A 27,407-nucleotide genomic window follows, 5' to 3' on the forward strand; every position below is an offset into this window, starting at 1 on the left:
TCAATTGCTGCTGTGGCAGGTGACATCCTTGCTTTCGACCTCTGCTTTCCTCAGCAAGCAGTACCTCTTTTCTATGTGGTGGCTTTGGCTTTTCCATCTTGTGCCCTCCCTTCCTGTCTCTCAATCTATGGCCCTGCTATTATTGGTTGCTAGAGTCAGGGGCATATCTAGGGTAGGGCAGGTAGGGTACGTGCCCTGGGCGCCACTTAAGGGGGGGGCGCCATTTTTAAAAAAAATTAAAATGGCTGCCCAAAACAAAATGGCTACTGTGCATGCTCAAATGGCCTCTGTGAGGCCCTAGGCCATGCCAGGCCTTGCAGAGGCCATTTGAGCATGCATGGAGGCCATTTTGTTTTCAGCGGCCATTTTTAAAAAAAAAAAAAAATTTTTTAATGGCCACCGCACATGTTCAAATGGTCCCTGCGAGGCCCTAGAGGCCAGTGGGGGGATGGTGAACCTTTGCAGACCCCCTACAGCTTTTAGGAAGCCCCCTGAAGGGGCTACAAGTAATTTTTTTTTAAAAAAAAATCTAATATAATATAAGTCACTGTACACATATTCAGAATGACACTATGTACAGAGAATCAGAGCTTGTGAATACTGAGCTGAAGCTTATGAGCTAGGATTGTATTCATTTGCTCTTACTTTGCTTCTTGTGATAAGTGAGTTAAATGCAATGTCTTAATAACATGGCTATTAATGAGGAGTCTTTGAATCAGTGTGAAATCCTTAGTATTAAGGCCCATTGGGAGTTTCTTACTCTCTTTCTCTCATTTTAACTGTCTTTCTGAAATACTAGAATATATTCCAAGCAGTGACACAGTTTACTCTGCATATCCTTTAATTATTTTCAGAGTATCTGGGGAAAGTCAAATTCTCCATTTATTTTTTTAAACTTATGTAATAGTGATGCCTACAATGCATAGTAGAAAATTAGACAGGCACTTCTGTTTAGTTTCCCAAGTACACCTCCACATAGTATTTGGGTATTTCATGAGCCGCAGCATACTGAAATTTGTAGTTTTCCAGCATTTTTTGGTCTGGCTACATCCACTGCTAAATAGTTTTTGAAATATTAAAAGATTAACGAGCTTGACTTGCATTTTTGAGCTGATTTTATAGTAAAGCTATCTGAAAGATGGGTGTCAGATGTTTGGACAGGGGGCGCAATTTCAGTGCTTGCCCTAGGCGCTATTTTCCCTAGATACGCCTCTGGCTAGAGTCCACTGTGGCGTTTCCCCCTGACTCAGTTAAGAGAGCTTCAACAGGCAAGCTGCTTTTTCCACTCAGATTCAACAAAAGGGGTTTTATATACAGAAGCTACAAGGAGCTCCTAAACAGTCACCTGCTTCAGAAAGGAGAGGTTCAGTGCTGGGTTTTCTTTGTTTTCAGCCAGCCAGATCCTTGGCATAGGACTCACACCCATCTTCTTTCTTGAAAAGCAACCCATGGTCACCTATCAAAAGCCCTTAGCATAACAATTTAATAGATTACATTGTTGATAGAGAGCTTGGCATTCCTCATTCAATGCATTTGACCACCTAAACTATCTCACATCAAGAAAGCTTCTTTCTCACATTTTAGAGTCCAAGAATTCCTGTGTGTTGCATTTTAAGAAAAAACATCTTTGAAAAGTTTGTCAATTCCTCATTGTAATGAACTTTGCTTTAAGATAAACCGCCCTCAAGCCCAACTAAATGAAATAATGCATTTATTTTCCTGTTTTAGAAAATGATGGAATGTTATTAAATTATATGGTTACTTTTAACTGCATGTTTAGGACATGGACACACACAGAAGGCACTGGACTGGCAATAAATTAAGCTTTGGACTGGAAAGGACATCCCTTACTACCTAGAAGAAAAAGAGAAATGCAAAGCCCAACACACAATGGATTTAGGAAAAAAACCTGATTTATTTTCTTATAATTTATAAAAACACAAGTACAAAAGGAGAATCTATCAAGTCAATGAGAGTATGTGTGCTCAGGTTGAATACTGCATAGCTAGAGCATAGTCCTTGTACAGCTAGTCATGCTCATGCCGACAATGAGCCATTGGTACCAATGAAGCCAGGAGATCTTTTTCTCAGAGGAAAGAGAACATCCCAAGGAGAAAACTGTTGAGAGTTCTCAGCCAAACCTATTTGGCACTTCAGATTGTTCCTCAGCAAGGCTGCAGCCAAATCTAGAAAGTGCAGTTCACTGATCTGAAAGGAGGAATGTGGAGTGCTTTGAAGCCAAGAAGAATATAGCAGCAAACAGAGAATCCACAGAAGCGTGGGTTCATTGACAAGTAGCTTGTTGTACATAGAGTTTAGGAATGGGATGAAGTCATCTGACCGTACAAAATTTAAAACCAGACTCTAAGAGACAAGTTGTGCGGAGAAAGCATGCTGCAAATATATTGATAAGACCTCTCTGACATCACAGCAGACTGACCACTGCTTCAGATGACCAGGAAGCAACTATCAACTGCGGACTAGAGCAAACTCTTTTCGTAGCCAAAGAGAGTCCTGGTAGAAACGGGGGTCTCCGAGATGCACAGCCGTCCTCTTATAGAAATAGTAGTAGAGAACAGCCACTGCAATCAACAAGAGATATGTAAGAGCCAGAAAGGTCCCCATCTGTATTTACCTTATTGCTTCATTCATTTTCAGCAAATGTCACTATTATCTCTAGGGGAAAGAGCAGACTTCCAGCTTCTAGGACAGTGCTTATGCAGTCTGCAAACAAAGCAGTCTCTGCTCCCGGCTAACCTTCCAGAGGTAACCTTTCCTCAGCTGGTTTCAGTCATGAAACTCACTGGGCGACTTTGGGCCAGTCACACATCTCACAGCCTAATCTACCTCATAGGGTGGTTGTGAGGATAAACATTACCGTGTACACTGCTCTGGGCTCCATGGAGGAAGAGCAGGAAATAAACATTAAAATAAAATAAATCTACTCTTTATGGGAAAACACTAATTGAGCTACCCTCACTGAATGAATTTCTTTCATTCTGCTCAGGAATAGTGACACAGATGAAGAAATATGGCCTAACTCTCACCCAGTCTCTGGAACACAAAGAGGGTCTGCAACCCATCTGTCCATACAAAGTAGTTGGAATTTTTCCAGCGGAGATTCTGTGGAAAAGAAATGTATACAACAGTGGAGTCAGGAACAACAGAAAACCATAGCAGCTGTTCTTCTGGGGCTGTTTTAATGCCTCATTTGACTATTAAGAGCTCCTCTCCTCCAGAAACAAAGTTTCTTGTTCAAAATAAATATTTCTGTAATTGGGAGGTGGTACCTCTAAAAGGTACCATTCTAGAATAACTTCCCAGAAAACAAGAAAATCAACAAATCCAGTAGAGAATTAAGCACACTTGATCCCATTTTAATGGGATGGTACACTGCTTTGTGGTCAAAGGCTTCTTCAATCAGCTGTCTAAATCTCTGTGGTACCTGTATAGACTATGGGAGGAAGCAAGAGTGTTTCAAGGCAAGCATACACTTAGGATTTTGACACTGGAGCAGTATTGCAAGCCTCCTACACCACAGCAATACATTTGAGCTTATGCAACACTGTCACTGATTTTACAAACAGATTCCAACAGCTCTCCCCAGCTGGACATTATTCAGAAAGAATCCAGATACAGATCAACTTAAAAGCAACCATCACAGAATCATCACACTTGCAAAGGAACTGAAAGTCATCTGCTCCAGAATCTAGTCTTAACGTAAGGCTGGATCATCTGCACACTGGAATAAAGAATACGCTACAGATTGACTTGGGGGATGATTAAATCTTCTGTGTATGGTAGTTGTCAGCAATCTGGCCACCCAGAAGAGTAGTCCAGGAAGATAGTCCACAATACAAACTAGGCTACAGAAACGAAACACGGCTCGGAATAGTTCTTTATATCAGGCTCGGGCTGAAAGCTGTCAACACAAGGGTTGACAAATGTTGTCTTCCAGCAGCTAACAGAAAGCTGCTGATGTGCTTTATAGTCCAAGCTGATAACTCTCAGCTGGCAGGGATTCAAGGTTTATCAGCCCTCTGCAAGAGGCGTTTACTCCTCTTGATAGTTTCCAGCTGTGCTCTCCGCCTTGTGACACGCCGTTGCTGTGAAGTCAGTGGCGGTTGCCTGCACAGCTCATCTTCTAGTCTGTCCGTCACTGTCTCTGCTGCTTCAGATTGCTGTGCCTGCTCTGACTGCTGTGCCTACTCTGAAACATCAGCCAGACCTTCCTCAGCCGTTTCTTGGGAACTGACAGTTGGGCTCTGCCCCTCAGGCACCCCTGCATCGGCTAAAAGGCTGTCAGCTTCCCCTTCCTCCTCGCTATCTGAGATTGAGGGCATGACACTAGTCAATGATGGGACCTTATGGACAGTGGAAAACATCTGGAGAGGAACAAGTGGGTGTAGATGATAACAGGTGCCATCCCTCCCTCACTTGACTCCAATGAGCATTGCACTGCAGATGCATACTACTGTACACTGAAGTGACCAATCAAACACCAGTCATGAAAAGCACAACTTTAAACACTCAGTTTTTGGAAAGTTTAAACTTTGTGAGAACCACTATGGTATAGTGGTCAGAGAATCAGACCAGAGTCAAGGAGTTCCAGATTTATATCTCCATCTGCCACAAAACTCATTGGGTGCCTTCAGGCCAATCACTCTCTCTCAACCTAACCTATCTCACAGGGCAGTTGTGAGGATAAAATCAGGCAGGGGGAGAATCTTGGAGGAAGAGCAAGATACAAAAGTAATATTTAAATAAACACGTACCAAACAGCTAGCCATTCTTAACATTCAGTGCGTCAGAAGCTGCCTGTCGTCATGTATGCAGTAATACCAGCCTCCAGTGTTTTCAGAATCAACTAGGGAGGGTATGTCAACTAACAAGGAGCACTGTGGCCAACTGACTGCAGTACCATCTTCCTACTACATACTCAAAAACCAGGTTCCACAATTTTATGCAAGTTCCACAACTTATATATAGTAAATTGGAGCCCCTTCACTTCTGTAATTATAAAAGAATTATTTTTTATGGATAACTTGGGACCAGGGACCTACAAACCCACTTGCCAGTTTGCCAATAGCAAATGCCCCCAGCTCTTTGGTGCGTAGGACATCCAGGACCACAAATATCTCTTCCCAAGAAGTCTCATTGCTACTGCCATTTTTGAGAAGGTAAGAAACAGAAGGAATCCTTTCTGAGCAAGAGAGGGCTCCCATTGTTTCTTACCATCTCTATAAAGGTAAAGGGTGCCATCAAGTCAATTTTGACTCCTGGCTCCCACAGAGCCCTGTGGTTTTCTTTTGATAGAATACAGGAGGGGTTTACCATTGCCTCCTCCCACACAGTCTGAGATGATGCCTTTCAGCATCTTCCTAGGTCACTGCTGCCCGATATAGGTCTCTGGGAAATATACCAGCGGGGATTCAAACCGACAACCTTCTGCTTGTTAGTCAAGCATTTCCCCACTGCGCCACTTAAGGTGACTGTACCATCTCTATATCCCAGTGCAATGACAGAAGACTCACTTCTCTCCTAAGCCCTCTCTGCCTTTGTGCCAGGAAAGGATCTGAGGGAAGAGAGGGGATCAGTAGCGACCACAAATAATGGGTGGCTAGTGAGCTAAGCCTAAATTTGTGGACTCCTGCATGAAACTATTTGTGGTTTTTCATTTTAAAATTAGGCAACACATTTTACATGATTCTTTTCTTAAGATGACTTGAGACACTTGGAAGCTGTTCACACGAGCAGCCCTACCTAAGCTTGCACAGTCCTACCTGGGTATGGCTGCTTGTGTGCAGTGCCAGAATCAAGGCCGATCCTGGCACTGCCCTCCCGGATAGCCCAGAATTTTTACCTGTTTACCTGGGTAAAAGGACACAAGCATGCCCTTTTACCTAGGTACAGGGTTGTGTGAATGCAACGGACACATGCAACCCAAGCAGACATAGAGCCGGGTGCCTAGAGCACCTGACTCACGGCAGGATCCCTAAATGCACCGCCCTCATCATGCAGTGCATTGTAGGATATCTGGAAGCTGGAACACATTTTCCAGCCTCCAGAATGCTGCACAGCTTGCAAAAGCGCTGGTCATGTAGGCACACAAGCTGCACGGCCCAGGACCATGCCGTATCATCTGGGGGGAAGGTAGGTGCTATCCTGCCTTTCCCTGTCCCCAGCACTTTCAAAGGTCATGTGAACAACCTCTTTAACTCAGAAAAACTCATAAGCTAATTTGGCAGGGGGAAGGCATTGCTTATCTTGTTCGAGAACTTCTAAAACTCATTCTCCCAGTCAAAAAGATTCCTCTCTCCAAATCTATCCTCAGGTCTAAGCATCCAGACACCACATGGGATGAGTGTGATTATTAGGGAGCAGCTCAGGGAGCACAGAAAGGTTAATCGGATCAGCAGATTTATACAGAACACCAAGACTTGTTCTAGCTCCTGACAACAGATCCCAGAAAATCCTCTTAAATCCTCCTGTCTGATCAAGTTAGGTCTAAGGAAGCAGTTGGACCCCAGCACTGTTCCAACCTAGACTGCCTCATCTAACCCCACCAAAGATGAAATTCAGAAACCCCAATTATGAGCTGAGGGGATATTGGAACTCCTGGGTTTGGATCTTTAACTAGTCATTCACAAATTGTTTCACAGATTATTTGCTCCATTTCCCTAAATATAAGACACTGTTAAAGTTATGAGAAGCCTCTTTGAGATGGAGATGAGGAAAAGTTGTGAGGCTCCTATTAGGCTCTATTAAAACACTTGTCCCTCTAAGGAAAAAACTGAATGTTTCCACAGGATGCTTTAGGGAAATGCTGCACTGCTCTGGCTCTATGTTAGGAATGGGTTGCCTTTGCAGCAGTAAATTCATACTGATACAATTTGGAATGTAAATACTTTGTCCGAAAAAGTTGAGGGTAACTATGCCCATGAATGTTGCAATTTATGATCCTTCCACAAAAAATGCCAGTACTCAACCATCATATTAATGTTGCACCATCTCTGGTATCAGACACATGGTCACATAGTGGTTGTCTCAGTATACAAAATTTGTTGTATAGCTGTGAATGATATCAAATATATGAATTATTCAGTAAGGCACTTGGGTAACAACAAAACAGCAAGAGTAGTCGCCTAGATGATAGGAGGCTAGATTCTTGCATGTCTGCAGGCATGCCCTGAACCACAGAACCTCATCATTTTAAAATTAAAATTACCTTTTAAAAGGGTATCATTGTGGTGAAAGAACTGGGAATGCAGAATTTTAATAATCCAAAAGTCTGGCAACACTCAAGAAATACAACTTCTACATATTTTTGTCATGTCTTCCAACTGTATTCCCTAACCTGAGTTATGGTGCCAAGAAAAAATGATTTAACAGCTTTTGGAATTCAAGAAATGTAGATATTGTGGACACAGGCCTAGCAACAAGACTACCCATGAGTACCCAGAATGTTGGGGGCAATATGCTAAATCATTGTAAACCGCTTAGAGAGCTCCGGCTATAGAGCGGTATATAAATGGAAGTGCTATTGCTACTAAGAAAAAAAGACAAATTCAGGAGATATTTGCAGAACACAGCAAATACAACCAGAAGATTCACTGTTCATCCTGGAAGATTCCAGTGATCTCTAACTGATTTGCTTAATACGGGGGCAGAATTCAATGTAATGTGAATGATGGTGCAGGTTAGAAATGTACTTACACAGAGAATGAAACAGCTAACTATCAATGTTGTTTAATGAAGGGAGATACTACCTTTTTAGATTGCTAGACAGAAGCAGCAAGCATATAACATTTCAGCTGGACTTCACTAGGACAAAACCAACATAAATGGTGATCAAGCCACACCCCATGGAACAGTCATATCCTAACATCCCATTCGTCCCTGTAATAACAACGTGCAAATGGAAACAGTGTGGGACGATCATGCATTACAATGATCATGCATTACAACATGGGTCTTTTGTTGAAAAATTGCAGATGCAGTTCAGAAGTCAGCCAGAGTCAAAATATACAGAGGGAGTTCTTAAGAGCGTTTTGACCAAAGTAAAACCATGTGCATGCATTAAGTTGAAAAGACCACAGTATTGCAAAGCATGATCATGAAATTAGTTGGTTAGAGTTCATGAAGCAACAACAAAAGTCAGGAAATTGCGAGGGGAAGGGAATACAGCTGCAGCCTGCAAAGCTTCCAGATCAGCAAAAAGTAAAGCAAGATTAACAACCACTCCAACCTACAGGAAAGGAGACATACGAATCACATGTATAAACACAATTTCACCCATTACTGTGACAGTAATGCAGGACATTAACTGAGAATGCTTTGTGTGCTCTACTATAATGTGAATCTATGAACTCAACATTGGTGAGATCTACACAGTGATTATTTAACGAACAAGTGTGTAAAATCATTGCACAGTCAATCATTTTGTACTGTTCTCAGGCACATTTAACTGAAGAAAATCCATTAAGATGAGCAGAAGTTGCTGAAATGAAATTGCTGAGGCAAGTGAGAGAGATAACATTGCTAGACCACATTCTAAACTAAGTCCACCGGAACAAGTCTAAGGTCAGCTTGCTTGAAAATATGTTAGAAAAAGGCAATGTCTAACTTGTCCTTTTAATTTCAAAGGGATTACTTTGAGTCATTTCCCTCATGTCAGCAAGAAATTGCAATGTTCTAAAGACTACAATTCTACACCTGCCCCTTCTTTGTGGCCTCCAGTTGGGTTTCTCTATCCACCTTCACACTTGCTTGGCTCTTACTTCGGCACATTTTTGTTTAATACTCACCCCCTCAAATCTACAAATTAAACAAAACCACAATGCCAAGTTCCAAAAAAATAAAGTGCAAATAAAAATCAGGCTTGCACATGTGTTTTATTTGCTTCCCTAATTGTTCAGATTTGGGTCTACTTGATCCCAGATTTAAACAGATCTACTTATGAGTTAAACGCAACCTGAATACTATTTCGCCTTACCATAACCCAAATGTGGAAGGTTATGCTTAAACCAAGGTATGCTGCCGACAGGATGATGGTCCCCTTAAATTTGTGGAACAGAAGATTAACCAGGCCAGCCTGGAAGACGAAGGTATTGAAGAACATGAGGAAGATGATGATAACATTGAAGAGGATGGCAATATCCTGAATACTGCAGGAAGAAAGACATTTTAATGAGGTGGAGATTAATGGAGAGCCAACACATTCTGTGGATGGTCACTTGCCATTCAGAGAGATGCAAGTACATCAACATAGCTGCAGAATTCCTCTCTGCCTATCCTCCCACTGGGATATTATTCTGCTACTAATTATACAGAAAATTCAAGGGTGGTGCCATAGAAATAAATATACTCTGAGCTACCTGCTTGCCTTTGGCAACCTTTACCTGAAACTTACCAATGATCATAATGTGAATAAGAATGAACATGGATCTTTTTACAACTCTTACATTTTTAAACCCACCCTTCCTCTGAGGAGCTCAGGGTAACATATGAGGATTTTTCTCCCTTCTCCCCCTCTTCACAACAACCTTGTGAAGTAGGATAGAAAGACAGTGACAGATCTAAAGTCAGCCAGATGGCTTCTTGGCTGTGGGGATTTGAACCCAAGTCTAACATTCTCTTTCACCACCGTTGCATAGAGCTTTATGCAATGGTTATTCTGCTAAGAGGTAAAAAATACAGGAAAAAAGAGAATCAATTGACTATATTGCAACATCCTCTCAAGCCTTAAACCCAGCACAACCTATTAACCACTGAGATATTAGATAAAAGCAAATAAAAGCAGGGGTGCAGACAAAGGGAACGCTTGAGAAGCAACTCCTCACTCAAATTTTTGCAGGGAGAGGAAAGACACTTTGTGGGGGAGAAAACAAGGTTTTTGGGGGGAACAGAAACATTCTTTTTAACATGGGAAAGACAAAAACACTTTGTGGGGAGGTGGCGAGGTAATACTTTGTGGAGGAAGTTCAATAAAATGAGGGGGGAACTCCTCAAATGCTAAGGAATGGAACTACATCCCTGGATAAGAGCACCTACACAATTAAATGTCAGAAAAAGATAAACCCTTTCTAGCTCATCACTTCATATCATCCAACCTGTCTGTAGCTCTTTCCTCTTTCACACAGTTGAAGGAGAACGAACATTGCAATCCTACACACGGCTGCTCAGAAGTAAATTCTAATGAGTTCACAGGGACTTGCTCCTATGAAACTGTATACAGCATTGCAGTCTTAGGGTCGGATTCTAAGAAATAAGGCCCATGGGTGCCAGTTAAACTGACTTCTGAATAAACATCCTTAGAATCTTGTTGTAAAGATCTCTATTTCAAGTCACATCTTCTTTAATCCTTTGCTCTGACTATGGACTTGAAAAGAAACCAAGCATCTGGCTGGCTCCTCCAACTGCTTTAAGAGGTGGAGGCTCTGCTTTTCCCACTTCCAAGTATGTTTTTAGAGAAAATAGTAAATAAGTTCTAAAAGTAAAGCTAGACAATCACAAGCATTATCTGTTCACCCATACTCACATGAAGAGCACAAGCTGGATGACAGGGGCCATGCGTAGAAGCTCTGAAAAGGAGTTGACAAAGAGGTCATAGGACAGCAGTAAGAACTGCAAGGAAAGCACGAGGCTATAGTTGCTGGTCTGGAGCATCTTCCTTCGCTGGAATTGTGAGATCTCAATGTCTGCATCCCAGACAACAGTACCAGCTGATACTCATAGCAAAGATGGGTACAAACTTTTCCCTCCAGTGCAATCACTCTTGGCTTCCTAAGGCTGAGCTCTCAAACCTAAAAACACACATGGGGAAAAAAAGTCATTCAATGGAATCAGCAGGTGAGTTCCTTCTTACATAAGAACAGCCCTGCTGGATCAGGCCCAAGACCCGTTTAGTCCAGCATCCTGCTTCACACAGTGGCCCACCAGATGCCGCTGGGAGCCTACAGGCAGCAGTTGAAGGCATGCCCTCTCTCCTGTTGTTACTCCTCTGCATCTGGTATTCAGAGGCATCCTGCCTCTGAGGCTGGAGGTGACCTATAGCCCTCAGACTAGTAGCTGTTGATAGACCTTTCCTCCTTCTTAAGGCTACAGACAGTCCACTGCCCTGCCCAGCCCAGTGCATATTATTATTAGCTAGTGCGAGTATGTACCTAGCTTCATAGATTCAAACTATGAAGCATAGAAAAAGCACAAGTAGTCTCTCCCAGACTAGTAAGTCTGGAAGTCAAGACTAGACTCATTTCAAATTAAGGAAAGAGCTTTCTTCCAAGCTCAGGATCTTGTACAAAGACTGTGTACCTCCCTCACACTTGTATGGATTCTGTGAATTTTCACCTATACTCTCTGTAGCTTCTCAAAGCAAATACACACACAAACAGTACCATGTGACTCACTATCATCCTGTAACCCTGACTACAGGGTTGCAATAGGTCACAGACAAAAGAGAAAGATGTGAATGGGCACAAGTTTATGAAACAAGACCACACAGAGAGTTTTAAGGAGAAGATCAATGACAGCACCAAACACCCCGGGAACCAAACCGGCAGCACCAAACACGGGTGGAAGAGATAACAACAAGCACACCCAGCCATGCAAGATATGCTATTAGTTTAGGGATTTAAAGTAAGATGAATAACGTTTACAATAATAATGAAGACATAGCTAATTATCCACTGCCAGGTGTACTACAAACTCACTGTCTCACACACAGCCTAGTGCTAGTGAGCAAAAGTAAGAACAACAGAAGACAGCTCCTCTTGCTCACTTAGGGCAATGGGGCTGGATTCATTATTAGTGCGACGATTACTACCTAACGTTTTTCTTGTGCTTTTCAGTGCGCATACTATTGTTAAAGTAGAAAAACACACTCCGCGACTCTTCTGTTTCCACGTTGGGAAAGGCAAAGCCACGGAGAAGAATGGAATAGGCTGAATGATCACAGATACGATTCTAAGACACAAGGGAACAAAAAATCATGACCTTTGTCCAACAGGTGATCTGGGCTTTGAGGCTGTGTCTGTCTAGGATTTGAGATCCACATAGCCAACCCACCTACCAGGGATCCCCTTCCTTCTCCTCCTGTCTTTCTGCCCCCGCTTCCCAGGACTGCTGTCATATACGCTCACTTCATGATACTTCCCTCGTTAGGTAAGACGGGAAGTCATCCAAGACATGGACTCAGCCCCTGCGCGGCAACAAGAATGTCAGCCAAAGCGCGAGGGGAGAGGAAGGGAGGGAGAGAGGGAGAAACAGCCCTCCCCGTCACCGCTGCTACTCGCTCCCCAGCTCGCTGCGCCCACTCACCGATCGCCGCCATCTTCCGTCTCCATGGAGACAGCGCAACCATTCAAGAGAGCGCCAGAGTCAGTAAAACCGGAAGGTCGCGCACCCGCTCGTGCAGTCATGACCATAGAGAGTGGGAGCATAACAGTGGATCATGACTTCCCCCAGGCCTCATTCTTTTTTTCTTGTTCCTTTACCCTCAGCGGCTACTCTGGTTTTTCCTCTCTATGATGTTAAGGAAAGCATTACTCTTCTCTCCCGACTCCATCTCTCTCTCTCTCGCCCCCTGAATAGGCGCTTCCAGCCACTGGGAGCGGCATTCTACCCTATCCTGTACAAATCGATTGGTATCTACTGTCTAGAGCTAGATTGTTATAACAATTTTAAAATGCAAGTAGTTGTGTTAGTCTGCTGGAGAGAAAAAAGATAAAACATGTTGATCCGAGACACATTAAACTTAATCTTATCTTATTTATTTCAACTGGGCTTCCCCTTCCCTCGCACCCCCCACCGAGCAGGTATGAATAGCAGCATGATCGTAGCGAAATAATTCTGTGGCGTCATCATACCCTGCTCGGTTTCTAGAGGTTTTTAATCTGCGTAGGGTTGTGAATAGCGTGAAGCAAGTGGGGCGAGTTATTAGAATGTAGGTTGCCAACTTTTTTCTAGTAAGACTTCTGTGCCTTCAACGGCTGTGTTGCAAGCAGGGATTCAGCAGGCACATTTCCCATGAATGCAACTGCGTACATGCGAAAGCTTCATTAGCTCGATTGATCGCGAAGCTGTTAAGATGCACAAAAGCGAACCCAGCTTAAAAAAAAAAGTTGGCAACAGTATTAGAATGTGATCTTGTGTGTACGCATTTAGAATTGACATCTGTGCTATATGAGGAGAAAGTAATGGATGTACTCAAGTGTCTAGATACATATGGCTTTGTAGGACCCAGAGGAAATTGCTGCGGTGTGCAAGCACAAGACAGTGGAGTTGAATCAGGAATATTAATGGTTTAATGAAATAGATATTATTTACAGAGAGACAAGTGCAGTCTGCCTTCAGTACTCTTGCTGCAGGTTTGTTAGCCCGCCTCTACTCCATAACTGGAATAAAAGTAGCTAAAGGACAATTCAAAAGCTGGCCTGGCTCAATGAATGGATTAACCAGAAACACCACAGGCTTAACTGTTACAGGCAGAAGAGGCTGTAAGAGAGGCCGAAGTACTTTCAAAGTGTCCTTGTATTGGCAGAGAACTTGAACCTATTCGCCTCTCTCATCCTTGGTGAGGACTAATATAAACAGGTCTTTCACTAACAGCTAGTAGCTACGTTTCCCAGAGATCCGTCGTTGGACAAGCCGGATGTAAAGATTAGGCGGGGCCATGAACAGCGAATGGAAGGGGCTTTAGCGCTCAGTCTGATGAGTGGAGACAACGCCGCTGAAGGGTCTGTAAAACTGTGGAAGTGGAACTACTTTTCCCGGCACTCCACGCGTCGCAGGCGGAAGCGAGGTGTGAGAAGTTGCATATATGGGGTCTTTTCTCATTTCTGTGGTTGTTGGATATGGTGGTAGCTAAGTGGCTAGCTAGCAGGAGCGAAGAAGAGCAATGATGATATTTTATCTCTTCAATCATGTTGTAGCTGAGTCTGTTTTACTGTGAGCGGACGCTTCGCACAATGAAGGTTTTTAGGATATTCCCCATGAACTCCGCCACAGGGAATTCTTCTCTTAAAAAAAACATCTCTTGTTCTATCTTGGGGCCAGCATCGCTCGAATTCCTGTGCATTTGAGTGATCCGCGGGTGGTTTGTATGCTTGGAGAGGAGACCCCTTTTCTGCCCTGAAGCGGCCAGAAAGCACTCGTTATATATATATATATAACAAAGCAATAGCATTCTCTGTTGCCTATGAAAGCTCATGCCGCAGTAATTTAGTTAATCGTTAAATGTTAGCACCTTTCTTTTTATGACAGTGTAGTGAACGTCACAGGACTTTGTGTTTCATTTTTCACTTTGAGGCAGTAGTTCCTGGTTGTTGTTTTTAACTCAACACAGATGCATGGTAGGCTGAGTAAGGAACTGAAGCTTGCAAGTCTCTATACCCTGCAGTAAGTGTTGGACCACCCTAAACCACACCCCAACCACTGGGAGACTGTCCCCTGTGCTCCAGATCAGCATTGGGTATTTCCAGAAAGAGCTTGCTCGAGAACAGCTTATGGGAGTCATTCTTGGGCATCTGCACCTAGCAGTTTTTTGCTGCTTCATCCTTCTATTTTCTGTTTGCACCAAGGTGGATGTTGCAGGTTATTATCCTTTCTTGTTACTATCTGCACCTTAAGGTGCACATTTTGGTGTTCAGCAATAGTGCATTTTGGGCTTACAGAACTTCTGCAGCATTCTGCCCTCACCCCATACTTCTCTCAAAACAACTGTGGAGCTTGGATTAAAAGAAACCAAGTATCCCCTTGTTCTCTGTGCTTAGTTGCTGAATTACTTCCTGAAAATCCTGCTCATCCATTACCACCACCCCTTTCCTCCTGCCCAATTGTCCTCTTCTAATTACTTGTTGGTAATATTAGAATCACAGAACATTAGAGTTGGAAGTGACTGACCTTGGAAGTCTTCTAACCCAACCCCTTGCTCACGGCAGGAATCTCCTACAGCATCACTGACTAATTGCTGCTCAGCCTCTGTTCAAAAACCTGCAATGAAGGAGGTTTCACTACTGCATGAGACAGACCGTTCCACTGTCAAATAGCTCTTACTGCTAGGAAATCTCTCCAAATGTCTAGCCTAAATCTGCTTCCTTGTCATTCTAACCCATTTTTTGTAGTCTTGCCCTCAGGAGCAACAGTGTCTTCTGCACACTTTCCAGCTAGACTCAGGTGTCCTTGCCTCTTTCCCCAATGCTTTAGCCACAGGCTAGAATGGGAAATAATGAGAGAGATAAGTAAACAATGTTGCAAACACACACTCCATTGATGTAGCTAGAGGGACACCTAGTTCTTTGCAACATTGTATCAAGAAGAGCAACAATCACAATAGAGAGGCAGCTTTTTCTAAAGGCAAAATAAGTGCTGTTGCACAAGAACAGCTACACACACATGTGAAAGATTGTGATATTGATCAACTGGTCCTGGGGGGCGGGGGAATGGACCATGCAAGGTAAGAACTACTGGAAGAAAAGTGCACTCAGGTATGGAAGTGAGGGAGGGTGCAGGAGGAATATACCCTTGGGTGCTAACCAGTGTTCCCTCTAACATGGATTCCCAGATGTTGACTACAACTCCCACAATCCCCAAGCAAAAACCATTGCACCTGGGGATTCTGGGAGTTGTAGTTGACATCATCTGGAAATCCCTGTTAGAGGGAACACTGGAGCCAACCTTATACGTTACCATTATATAGGTAAACACACCTGTATGTTCCCCTATGGCCATCCACACCTTTTCTTTCTTTTGCACTGCATGTTCATGTTGGAATATTAAAAGAAATATTTAAAATATACTCTTCCCCCCCCCCCATCAACTGGATTGATAACCATGTCCAAAATATCCAGGAGGGGTGTATGTCTTCTGAACCTGCCTCCAGCAACATTGCTTACAAGAATTTAGTGGGAAAGATTAACTATATCACAGTCTAGATAGAAAGACCCATTGTCTCTGGCCCAAACTTTGTACTTGCACTGACTTTATAATTATGTCAACTCAAACAAGTAGCAATTAAATCTGAAGCCAAAGAGCTGAGTAATTTGCTCCAAGCTAAATCTTATAATGAGTTAATGCCAAAAGGAAAACTTATATATTAAATCCACCCCTGGGGGTGCTTTCTACCTTTGTGAGTCTGTCTCCTTGGGAGTAAAGGTTGCAGAAAGTGGTAACCTTCTGTTACTGCAGTTCTTGAAAGGGCTTGATTATAATATGGGCCCCATTCTGCATAAATGTTTATGGGTCTTAATATAATTGCCACTTTCAGCTTTCCCCTGTAATTTTACTGTTTAGTATCAGATGGCTTGTTATATTTACAGTCCACTGGGCTGGTTATGTAGTTGGTCAATCCAGTAGTCCACATAGGGTTGCCAGGTCCAGAAGGTGAAAAACACAGATATCCATCACCAACAAAGTGGAAATAGAGGTTGCGTCTCACACAAAAACCTCCACTTTGCATAAAACTTGCATGTGTGTATTGGTATTGTATATGCATATTTTGATTTTAAAATTTGGTAATTTGAGATAAATATAACTCACGACTGTGAAGCTGATGACCAGGTGAGCTGTATGTCTGCTCAGTCTAGGTGCTGAGTTCTCAAGGCCTCTGCTTCTTCACCGTAAATTAATCTCCTGCTTGGGTTTACCACAACCACACAGTCCTCTGTCCTCCTTTCCCACTAGTCACCCAGCCTGCTCTTTCTAGCCAGGCCAGTAACTTCACTTCTTGGCTTGAGGCAGGGCAGCCAGCCAGCTAGCTACCGAGCTAGCCTCTTTGCAAGTGGGCACAATGGTGTGTGCATTGGCTATTTTCTAGGACTACAAACATTATATACCGCTTTTCAGAAGAAGGTTTCACAGTGGTTGTCAAAGAAAGATAAATAATAAGATGCTCCCATGTCCCCAAAGGGCTCACATTCTAAAAAGAAATGCAAGGTAACATGAGCATCAGCCACTGAAGGGATGTTGTACTGTGGGGTTGAACAGGGCCAGTTGCTCTCATGATAAATAGAAGAGATTCACCACTAAAAGGTGCCTTTTTACTCAGCAGAAGTAGCTAACTGGTAACTTCTCACTGCCACCACATGAAGAAGCCAGGGATGTGAATGGAACTGGTTCGGAGGCCCTTTATAGGCCTCTGAACCAGTTCAAAGAACCAGCAGTTATGCCAGTTCGAAGGTGGTGGGGGTGCCGCTTTAAGAGTGGGGGAGGGTGCATTTACCCCTCCCGCCCCCACCGGCCTCCTTTGTTAAGAAAGCTGGTCGGGGCAGCAGCGTACCTCCCTGCCACCCCATTGGCCAGATATGGCTGGAAGTCCCCGACGCACCTGCATGCGCAGGCAACGTGCGTGTACGTGTGTAGGAGCGTCAGGGACTTCTGGCCATATCCAGCCAACGGGCGGCAGGGAGGTATGCTGCCACCCCGATTAGCCTGCTTAACAAAGGACGCTGGCGGAGGGAAAGTGGCGGGAGGGGTAAGTGCACCCTCCCCTGCTCTTAAAGTGGCACCCCTGCCGCCTTTGAACCGCCCCACCACGGTTCCATGCACATCCCTAGAAGAAGCAAGCTGCACCTGCTGGGCCCACCTATCTGTGCTCTTGCATCACGTGGCTCTGCAACCTGCCACTGAAGCAAAACCTCTCCTGTGGCTTCCTCATTGGATGGATCATCAGCAGGATGCCTACAGGAGACAGAGGAAGAGATGCTGCTCATGAGAGCAAAGTGTTCTGAGTTAACCAAATGTCCCAGTTCCCCCACCCCTGAACTTTGGACATCACAACAAATGCAAAGAAGTTGTTTGGTCCCCCAAATAGTCGCCTGTCCTCTATAAAAGTCCCTAGTTGGCAACCCTCAGCCCACAGGTTGTGCAGCATTATGTGGGTGTTTCCGATCCACCTGTGTTGCTGTGGGCATATAAGGAAGTGCTGGCATTCTTGAGCAAGAGTGCAAGTATATACTGAAAGCAGTACACGTGCACCCCAGCCACACTCCTTATATTGTAATGTATTGGAATACAGTACATTGTACTTACTTTGTTTCCAGTGTGACTTGATATTACTAAAACATTGGGGCAGTAGCCAGCAACTTCAGTGTCCTTTGTAGCCTCAATATTTTATGTCCACCCTGCACTTACTTCTAGTTATAAACTTTCCTTCCTAAGGGGAATTTCCAGCTGAATTTTGTTCAAGTCCATTTGTGTCCCTTCCTGAGACCTTAAAACTGCCTTGTGCCTTGCATTTCTGTAGTCGACAGTCTTGTGATCCACTTGCATAGTTTCTATGATCAATTGGTGTGTCCTGATGCATCATTTGGAAATTTGCCTTTTTCAAATTCCCTTTTTTTGGGAATTGGGAGGAGGGAGGGAGAGCATATGATTGTTGTTGTGTGTTCTTTTACAGTGAGATGCAATAGTTTAAAAGATTAAGTTGGTACTTGTGTTTGACACTGGTAATTCAAGACCTAACCAGATCTGAGCATGGCAATTTCTGCCTTTTAAAGGGCATCCTGTGTACAATCTAGTGGCTTTGCTGTGGATGCGGTCAAACAGAGGGTACAAAATCCAGCAGTGAACAGTTAGTTCCTTTAGGTCAGGGCTGCTCAACTTGGCCCTCCAGCAGATGTTGGCCTACAACATTCATAATCCCTGGCTATTGGCCACTGTGGCTGGGGATTATGGAATTGTAGTTCAAAAGCAGCTGGGGGACCTAAGTTGAGCAGGCCTACTTTAAGCCAAGATCAATAATGCATCCATGGTCCGTTTTTAAGGGTGCATGTCCTCCATGTCCAGTTCCTGATTTCCAGCATGAGGAAGAGGCTGCAGATTTTTAAACTATATGATGTCTACAGTATAAGGTGATTGCTGGTTGGTTGGGTGTGCATGGTGCTCTCATATAGTGGTGGCAAGGGGAGAGTGAAAGCCTGGTGCATGAATATGGAAGTGGGAGAGAGTACAGCCTTTAATAGTTTTTTCACTCTGCTCAACTAACCATTATAGTCTGTGACTAGCCTCCTTAGAATTAGTTTTCAAATTCAGTGTTGGTTGGCTTCAGGATTTTGGGAGTCCTCAAAAGGCCCCTGTAACCTGGAAGAATGATGTGCAAACCAAGCATTCTCTCTTGCTGCTTCTGAACTTGTATGCACCACGCATAGAAAGATGTTACTTTGAGCAGGGGGTCCTTTGTTGGTCTTGGGGAATCTCATGAATGCCTGACTTTGTCACCCCCCTGGAGCCCGCCCTGCCATAATTGGCTTCATGTGATTTGTGATTCACCATATCTGTAGATGCACCTGACAAGTTGGTCCAACTAATCAGGCTGCAACAGAGCCTGGGTACATAACTTACGTGAGCTGCCCAGCCACAAAAATCACACAGGACACAGCTGCTGAGAAGCAGCTTTCACTCTGGTTAAACCTTTGCACAAACACATTTTCATTTTAGCAAAGGTGGGTGTATAGTCAGTGGTCTGTGTAAAGAGGCATGCAAATTATCATATCACTTTCCAGTTCTTGAGGAAAGTGCTGGTCTCAAATTTTAGACACTCCTCTTGGGTTGGAGAAACAATCCTGCAATACCTGCCATGCTGTCTGTGTCTGATCATCCCAACGTCTGCTTTCAAGCTAGAATTGAGAAGATTGTACACAATTGAGAGGAACTGGCTGTATGTAGAGAAGGGGCAGCATTGAATTCCAGCAGCCCTTTGGCTTATAAAGAGTGTCATTTCAGCTATTGATTGTCAGGCTTGTAGTCGTCTCTGTAGTAATCTTCTCAATTCTAGGTTAAAAGCAGAAGTGGAAATGATCTCATGCTGACCGCCTTTCTACAGGAAGCAGTAGTTTCAGGTGCAACATATGTGCAGAACTATTGGGTGTGTGGGTTTGTGATATTTTTAATTTTAATTTTTACATTTATATCCCGCTCTTCCTCCAAGGAGCCCAGAGTGGTGTACTACATACTTAGGTTTCTCCTCACAACAACCCTGTGAAGTAGATTAGGCTGAGAGAGAAGTGACTGGCCCAGAGTCACCCAGCTAGTATCATGGCTGAATGGGGATTTGAACTTGGTTCTCCCCGGTCCTAGTCCAGCACTCTAACCACTACACCACGCTGGCTCTCCGTGTATCATGGCTGAATGGGGATTTGAAATCTGGTCTCTCCGGTCCTAGTCCAGCACTCTAACCATTCTCACTACGCTGGCTATGTACTTTGGCTGTAAGGGACAGTTTGTAAAAGAATCTGAATGAAAGCCGTGTGTGCAGCTGTCTGTTTCCCTTGCTCACTCGGTTACACTGACTTATTTTTGGCTTAAATGCCGCTATGGCTCTTAGAAGATCAAGCTGGATCCAGTAGGAGCTAGTCTAATGCCAGTGTCACTTGCATAATGCTTGCCTTGGCTCATCGGAGAGCTTTGGAAAACAGAACAGCAGTTCTGTGGGTCTAGTTCTGGTCTAGTTCTGTGTTGTTGTGTAAGCTAGAACACAAACGTAGCCTCTCTAGATTTAATTTAACTGAAGTTGCTTCCTGCCTGACTTTTCCTTGCAGTTTTCTTCATGGATTGTTGTAGAGCTGAAACTTTTTTGTGTCCCTGAAAAAAGTCTTCAATAATATAGCTACTAACTGAAATAGTTGGCTAAAAACTCTGTGGCTGTTCTGTATGATTTGGATTTTGGAAGATTGGAAGCAATGCCAATTACAAAGAAACTGGCTTTCTGAAGGAAGTTGTGTTGCTTCTTTCCAGTGGAAAATGGATGTAGACTATGAAAACTCCAGCAGGAAAAACTCTATGAAGTGTGGATGCCCTGTAACGTATAAGATAATATGCTAGTAGTTATTGATCTGGTTTTTGAGAGTACAGCTTTGCAGTTGGAAATAGATCATATTCTGTCAGCCCAAGGAGATCCTGAAGTATTCTGAGCTATAATGTTTGCACTACTACTTTAACATTGCGCTCCAAAGCAGTTGCTCTCATCCAGCCTGTGGGACTCCTCCCCCTTTGGCTTGTGATACTATGCATCTGAAGCTGGTTTCCAAATTGCTGTTGACAGCCATCTAGAAGGCAAAGCATGCACAGCTAAGTGGAAGAAGGCAGAACTGGGCAGGAAGGACTGAAAGCAGGTGAAAATCTTACAGCAGATACAGGGGATGAATGATATCGCCTAAAACCTTCAGGTTGTTTTTGTTTTTGTTAGTTAGCTGATGTTCTGTTTTTCTCAGGTGTGCTCCCTGCTATTTGCAAGATGCCTAGTGTTCCGTTCCTGCCATTTGCAATTCTGCTGGGAACTCTTGGAGTTCTATGTGTGGGTCTCACAAGCTTCTGGAGCCAGCATTGGCTTGGTGGCTTTGCCTGGGATGGTTCTTCAAAGATGTTCAACTGGCACCCAGTTCTCATGGTGACAGGCATGTTGGTCTCATATGGCACAGGTAAGTGAAGAGGAGGTCCACTTCCTCCAGCACTTTCCCTTCAAGACTGGGATCTAGAAGGAGGTAATGTGGTAGTGTGGGAAGTGGGATGCTTGAGCTGTTTTGGTGCTGATGACTTATTTCCCCACCCCCTGCAGCAGCACTGGTGTATCGTGTACCCCTCACCTGGGAGGGGTCCAAGCTCCCATGGAAGTTGCTGCATGCAGCACTGACCTTGACAGCATTTATCCTAGTTGTACTGGGATTGGTGGCTGTGTTTGAATTCCATAACAAGAAGAATATTGCCAACATGTACTCACTGCACAGTTGGGTCGGGCTAACTGCTGTGCTGCTCTTCTCTTGCCAGGTAAGTAAAAGCATAATACTAGCCATGCTGGGTCACGGCTAGATAGCCTAGCTTTCTCTGTTCAGTGGTGGCCACCCAAATGGCCAGGAAAGCCCAAAAGCAAGGCAAGAAGGTGATCTCTATAGCCCTTTTTCCCCTGGCCCCCAGTAATCAGAAATACGTTATCTGTCTCTCTGAAAATGGAGATTGCATACCTGCTACTGGGCAAATGAATATTAGTGGGCCAATCCTCCTTGAATTCCTGTTTAAAAACTGTTTAAAAGCCAGTTATGCTAGTTGCTTATCAGGATTTTGTTGCAGTGCATTCTACACGTTAACTGTACATTGTGTAAAGAGGTACTTTGTTTGCCTTAAACCTGCCACCTGACTGACCCCAAGTTCTTGTATTTTAAAATATTGTTCTGAATTGTATCTTAGTTGCTGCTGCCAATAGCCTGTTTTAAAGTCTGGTACAAGCATTTTATTGTATTTAAAACATTATATTAATAATAATAATATATTTTATTAATTCAATTTCTATACCACCCTTCCAGAAATGGCTCAAGGTGGTTTACACAGAGAAAAAACAAACAAATAAGATGGATCCCTGTCCCCAAAGGGCTCACACTCTAAAAAGAAACATCAGAGAGACACCAGCAACAGTCACTGGAGGTACTGTGCTGGGGGTGGATAGGGCCATTTACTCTCCCCCTGCTAAATAGAAGAGAATCACATTAAAAGGTGCCTCTTTGCCAAGTTATGCCCTATTTTCTGCCAAAGACCTGACACTCAAAGTGGTGTACAAACAGAAATAATATTGGATGACCAAACGCCGCTCTTAATTGATAAGCTTTAATACCAGGAGCGCTCCTTTGACGTAAGAGAAGCTGTGATTAAACCGATTTGGACTCTGGCACACAGAGGGGTCTGAACACTTCCTGCTTGCATTGTTTTCCTTCTGACAACTCCCCCTCCCTGAAGCAGCTATTTGCTGCAAGTAATTATTGCTTCAGCTTCTTGGTGGGGTGTGTGTGACTTCAGGAAAGGAATAGTCACAGGGAGAAAACAAGGTCCCAAGATACAGTACATCATCCCCTCCCTCATGGTTACTTCTCTCTCTCTCTCTCTCTCTAAATGTCGGGGGAGAGTTCCAGTTTACTTTCGGTGCTTAGCCCATCAGTGATACATTTAATGTATTGAGTTATTTGGCCTAAACTCCTCATCTGTTGCTGTTTTCTAAACTGTAAGCTTAAAAATAAATACTTCTGCAAGCCTGGTTGCCACACTATTAGCTCTGGTGCGCATATCACTTGTCTGTTTGTCTTTTTAATTCTTCATATACTATGTGTGGCTTCACCTTTGTAACTGATTTCCCAGTTTCTGTTTCTCCCATTCAGTGGTTAATGGGGTTTGCTTGTTTCCTGTTGCCTTGGGCCCCCCTCTGGATGCGAGCCCTCTACAAACCCATCCATGTCTTCTTTGGTTCATCCATCCTTTCTTTGGTTGTGGCAGCCTGCATCTCTGGCATCAATGAGAAGCTATTCTTTGAATTGTGAGTAGCGAAGTCTGGATCTGTGGGAGCAAGCTGTTGGTGCGAAAAAGACCTCATTTTCATGAGGAGAAAATGTTTGCTGAGGGGGAAGCATTGGAAATATTTTGTGGTCCTAGAGTTATAAATAATTGGTGGAAAAATTAGACAAGGGAATGGAAGCTTAAATGGTTTATCAGTTTCACTACAGAAAGGTGAGATTAAAGGAAAATTGATGCTCAGCCTGGTCCAGGCAGGTACCAGTCATGGATTCTGAAGCAATATGTGTTTTCAGCAGTGCAGAAGGGGAAAGTCTTTAAAGATAGCTGAGCACCTCAGATGGAGATTAAACACAAGAATGCCACTGATAATGGCTTCTTCATGGAAAGTGATTCCCCCTGGCCCAACCATATGTCTAGAACTACTTCCTGTCATTGTGCATTATATTTCAACAACCTATTAGCGGCAGCCAGGAATATGCAGCTGGTGTGTGAAGACTTGTAGTGTGATGTCCATATGGTGAGTGTCTGATGTGTGCTCATCAAAATTGCACATTTGGATGTTTGGGGATGACTAAATGGCTGATGGATCGAAACTTATGAGATATAGAGCCCTTTCTCATGAGCAATGAGAAAGGACAAGAGGGCTAGTGGGGAGGAAGCCTTAAAAAGCTGACCTCCTCGCAGATGACCCAGTCCTTTCCTTTGGGCAATTACTGGCTGCTGCCGGTAGCTCTGAGGGTCGGGTGCCGGATGCATCACCCCACGTGGCCCTGCCCCCGGAGGTCCCATAATGCCCCGCACAGTGCATGATGGGTACCCCCTCTCCCCGAAGCCGGCCGGGAGTGCCGCAGTCTGCCAGCCCCAGCTGCTGGGGCTGGCAGACACTCAGTAAAATGGGGATAGGAGAGCACTTGCTCTCCGAACCTTGTTTTGGGGGGTGGCTCTGTAGGTGGTTTTGTCACCGCAGCACTGCCAGGATCGGGCCCGATCCCGGTGGTAGATGCGTACATGCAAAACCGGGCTGGGCTTCCTTAACCCAGTTTTACATGTGAATAGCTTCATCGAAAAGGACTGTGTGATTGTTGGTACTATCCAGGTATTGACTCATTTATGGGCATCCAAGGAAGTGTGTGAGCTGCTACTGGCTACTCCTCAAATGAATTTGTTTCTTCTCTGTCCTTTCAGAAAAAATGAATCAAACCCATATTCTAACCTTCCTGCAGAGGCCTGGCTTGCCAACATCTTGGGGGTGCTAATCTTAGTCTTTGGGCTGTTGGTGGTGTGGGCTCTCGCCACACCAGCATGGAAACGTCCAGAAGTGAATTTAGAAGACACCCGAGAGGTGAGGAATTATGCTAGTCTGTAGTTTGTGTCTGGAGAGTTTGCATGGTGGTATAGACCAGTTTGAGCAAGGGAACTTGGGCGGTGGGGGGGGGGGTTCTTTCATATGAAAATCTTTCAGTGAATTGGTCTACCACATGCACACAATGAAGAGAGAGAGAGTCAAAGGAAGACAAGGGGAGACCAAAGAGTGTTCTGGAGATGGAAGAAAGAAAGAGATAAGTGGCACTTTGGAAATTTGTAAGAAACAAACACTTTCTTTGTCTCTGTGAAGTAATGGAAATGAGTCAAGCATTTTATGGTTAATAATTATTATGTAGTATGTAAGATATTATAAAATGGTTAGAGAACGTAATATACAAAACATTATAAAATGGTTAGATAAGAACCCTGCATATTAAATTGGTAAATTTTAGCTGAAGATGTTAAAAAGTCAGCCCAGGAAATAGAAACCCAGGCTTTAGGCAAAATGGAAACTAAGGATGCCAGGCAGAAATGAACCTTAAAACTGCTCTTCCAGTTGGCCAGAACCAGAGAGAGGGAGTCAAAATTTAAATAATATAAGCCAGAGAGAGCCAGACCAGAGAGACAGGAGATGAAAGGGGAAGAAACTGGAAGAAGTGGGATAGAGAAAGTTGACAAGGAATTGGTGGAACAGAAAGACAAGGTAAGGAACACATATAAACTAAAAGGAACTGGTTGGTTGTGGAATCTGGCTAAACTAGGGATTCAGCCTAGCTAGTTTTAGCTGGATACATTTATTCCTTTTTGCTTTGATTCCTTATTGTTCTTTTAAAAATGTTTGCTTGTAAAAGATGTTATGGCAAATATATGCCAAACAAACCAGGCACTTTGTCCGTCTTCAGAAAAAAAGAATCCAGCTTTGTTGTGACTTTTGTTTTTCACCATATGTCTTAATGCCGGTAAACTATCTGAGATCTAAACATCTTAAAACTGGAATCATTGATGAAATATCTCTCTGAATGCCTAATGCTGGGGCAGAAATTGGATGACTGTCTCCATCATGCCCTGCCTGTGAGCTTACAGATGTATTTGGCTGGTCACTATTGCTGGACTAGGTAGACCTTTATTCTTATAGCACTGAAAGAGTGGATACATGCATAATAAAACTAGCCATGTGATAATTGTAGCAACCGATCATCACTTTCATATGCTAAGCATGCCGAACTGCTGGCGTGAGTTTATCATTATTATCATTGCCACAAGGGATGGGCGATGCTAGCCATCACTAGCTAATAGAGATTTACTTCCTAGTTATTTGTAGCTTGAAATGTTGTATCAAGGTTGTAATGAAAATACTAAAGTAAAAAGGGCAGTGTCATAGAGATACCCAAGCAAAATGGTATAGAATTGGGGGTAGATGCTAGGCTAAGTGGGTGATGTAGTACTTCAGAGTCTTGGAGAACTCAAAGATGTAATAAATGGCAGCAATGACTTGCTAAGGACAAGTCAATTAGAGATGTCCAGAATTCACAGCTGAAGTGAACTAAAAAGAGCTACGTAGCATTTCACAAGCTGGAGTTGGTATGTTGGCAGGCTGGGTATTGAAACACTGGGGTGCTTCTTGTTGCTGGCTATAGCTTGGAAAACTCTGGCTTTGCTGTGAACAGAGACACTGGCTGACATGATGTGCAATGCAAGGCCAGAATTGCCTGTCAGCCAGCACTGCTGTGCACATGACATGCAGGTAGGCCCTTTCACAGTGTGTTGTGTTGTGCAAGTGCGCAGCTATTTAAAACTGTGCACCCGCAGTTGGTGCCGAGCTCCTTCCATTGCTTACAATGGCAGGTGCACAGTTTTAATGGAATTAGCAGCACTGTGCAGCAAGTGTACTATTTTAAATAGTTGTGCAGCTACCCACGTGTGCAATGCTGCTGTGGCCACCTGCCATGTGTGCAGGTGTGCTGGCTGATGATGGGCAATGGCAGTGTTGCATTGCACATCATGCTGGCCACTGAACAAGTTCAGCGACAGAAGATAAATTTCATAGAAGTGTAATTACTGGATCTCTCAGTCAGAACAAGTTCCTTATTAATTGGTGTGACAAGTTCCTGACAGTTCACTCTCCTCTTCTTGTCCTCTGGGAGTTGCATGTTTTGAAGGAGTACCAAAGAAAGAGGCAGTTTGTGGGGAAACCATAGCACAAGTGCAAGGATAACCCTGGGGCATGGATTTCAGCCCCGACCAAAGGAACAACTCCGAGTTTGTGTGGATGTGAGGGCACACAGAAGCCAAGTCCTACAGGCCTGGTCTGAAATGTTCCCTGCAAGAGGAAAAGAATGGCCAACCTAGGCTATATGGAACGAGCACCCAGAGAGTACTGGCTACTAAGGTAGTAAAACATTGGAGCCAAGCTCTGACGACGACTCATGATTTGTTTCCTCCACAGCCCTTGCTGCAGGAAGCCAGATGAAGTTTTCTGAAGCCACTGTATGGCGCTACCAAGAGGTGGTGTTTCCCACACCTGTGTGACATCAGTTCTCCAATGAGATTGGCAGCTGTCTCCAGTATGGGAGTCCTTTCTGTGAGAGGCATTCTTTTGGCAACAAATTTGTCTCTCTGTTCTCCCATGTCTACTTGATAGCCCAGCTTTTGCTGGCTTGAAGTGATCTTTCTATCAATCTTCTGTGGGCTGCTAGACATTCAGCTGCCTCTCAACAATCTGTTCCTTACTTGCTGCTGTGCCATTGTTACAGGATTCCAATTTCTTTTGTGTACAATGTATGGCTCATTGGAGACTCTAACATTTATCAAGCAAAATAAATACTTGCTGATAA

General features: G+C 43.8%; 2 protein-coding genes across 8 annotated transcripts; one reads left to right on the forward strand and one right to left on the reverse strand.

Annotated features, from left to right (window-relative positions):
• Nucleotides 1-1,895: 1,895 nt before the first annotated feature.
• TMEM138 (transmembrane protein 138) lies at nt 1,896-12,502 on the reverse strand. Of its 3 annotated transcripts, none has more exons than XM_053283687.1 (5): nt 12,319-12,502; nt 10,541-10,805; nt 8,996-9,167; nt 3,048-3,123; nt 1,896-2,582 (listed from the first exon to the last, which is right to left on the reverse strand). In XM_053283687.1, the coding sequence occupies exons 2-5, from the start codon at nt 10,666-10,668 to the stop codon at nt 2,470-2,472; spliced, it is 489 nt and encodes a 162-aa protein (XP_053139662.1). In that variant the 5' UTR covers nt 10,669-10,805; nt 12,319-12,502; the 3' UTR covers nt 1,896-2,469. The 3 variants fall into 3 exon arrangements, with proteins under 3 accessions (XP_053139662.1, XP_053139663.1, XP_053139664.1); XM_053283688.1 differs by lacking the exon at nt 12,319-12,502 and adding an exon at nt 12,071-12,293; XM_053283689.1 differs by lacking the exon at nt 12,319-12,502 and adding an exon at nt 12,067-12,293.
• Nucleotides 11,551-27,407, forward strand: LOC128339551 (lysosomal membrane ascorbate-dependent ferrireductase CYB561A3). 5 transcript variants are annotated; one of them, XR_008313085.1, is made up of 8 exons: nt 13,860-13,973; nt 20,535-21,107; nt 21,207-21,413; nt 21,551-21,759; nt 23,136-23,290; nt 24,454-24,610; nt 25,130-25,276; nt 27,020-27,407. XR_008313085.1 is itself a non-coding variant. In XM_053283686.1 (6 exons), exons 1-6 carry the CDS (start codon nt 13,684-13,686, stop codon nt 27,041-27,043), a joined length of 870 nt encoding a protein of 289 aa, XP_053139661.1. In that variant the 5' UTR covers nt 12,939-13,683; the 3' UTR covers nt 27,044-27,407. The 5 variants fall into 5 exon arrangements, 1 of the variants encoding a protein (XP_053139661.1); XR_008313086.1 differs by having other exon boundaries at nt 13,872-13,947; XR_008313087.1 differs by lacking the exons at nt 13,860-13,973; nt 20,535-21,107 and adding an exon at nt 11,551-11,637.

This window comes from Hemicordylus capensis, chromosome 1, assembly GCF_027244095.1.
Source record: "Hemicordylus capensis ecotype Gifberg chromosome 1, rHemCap1.1.pri, whole genome shotgun sequence".
In the NCBI taxonomy this organism is placed as follows: Eukaryota; Metazoa; Chordata; class Lepidosauria; order Squamata; family Cordylidae; genus Hemicordylus; species Hemicordylus capensis.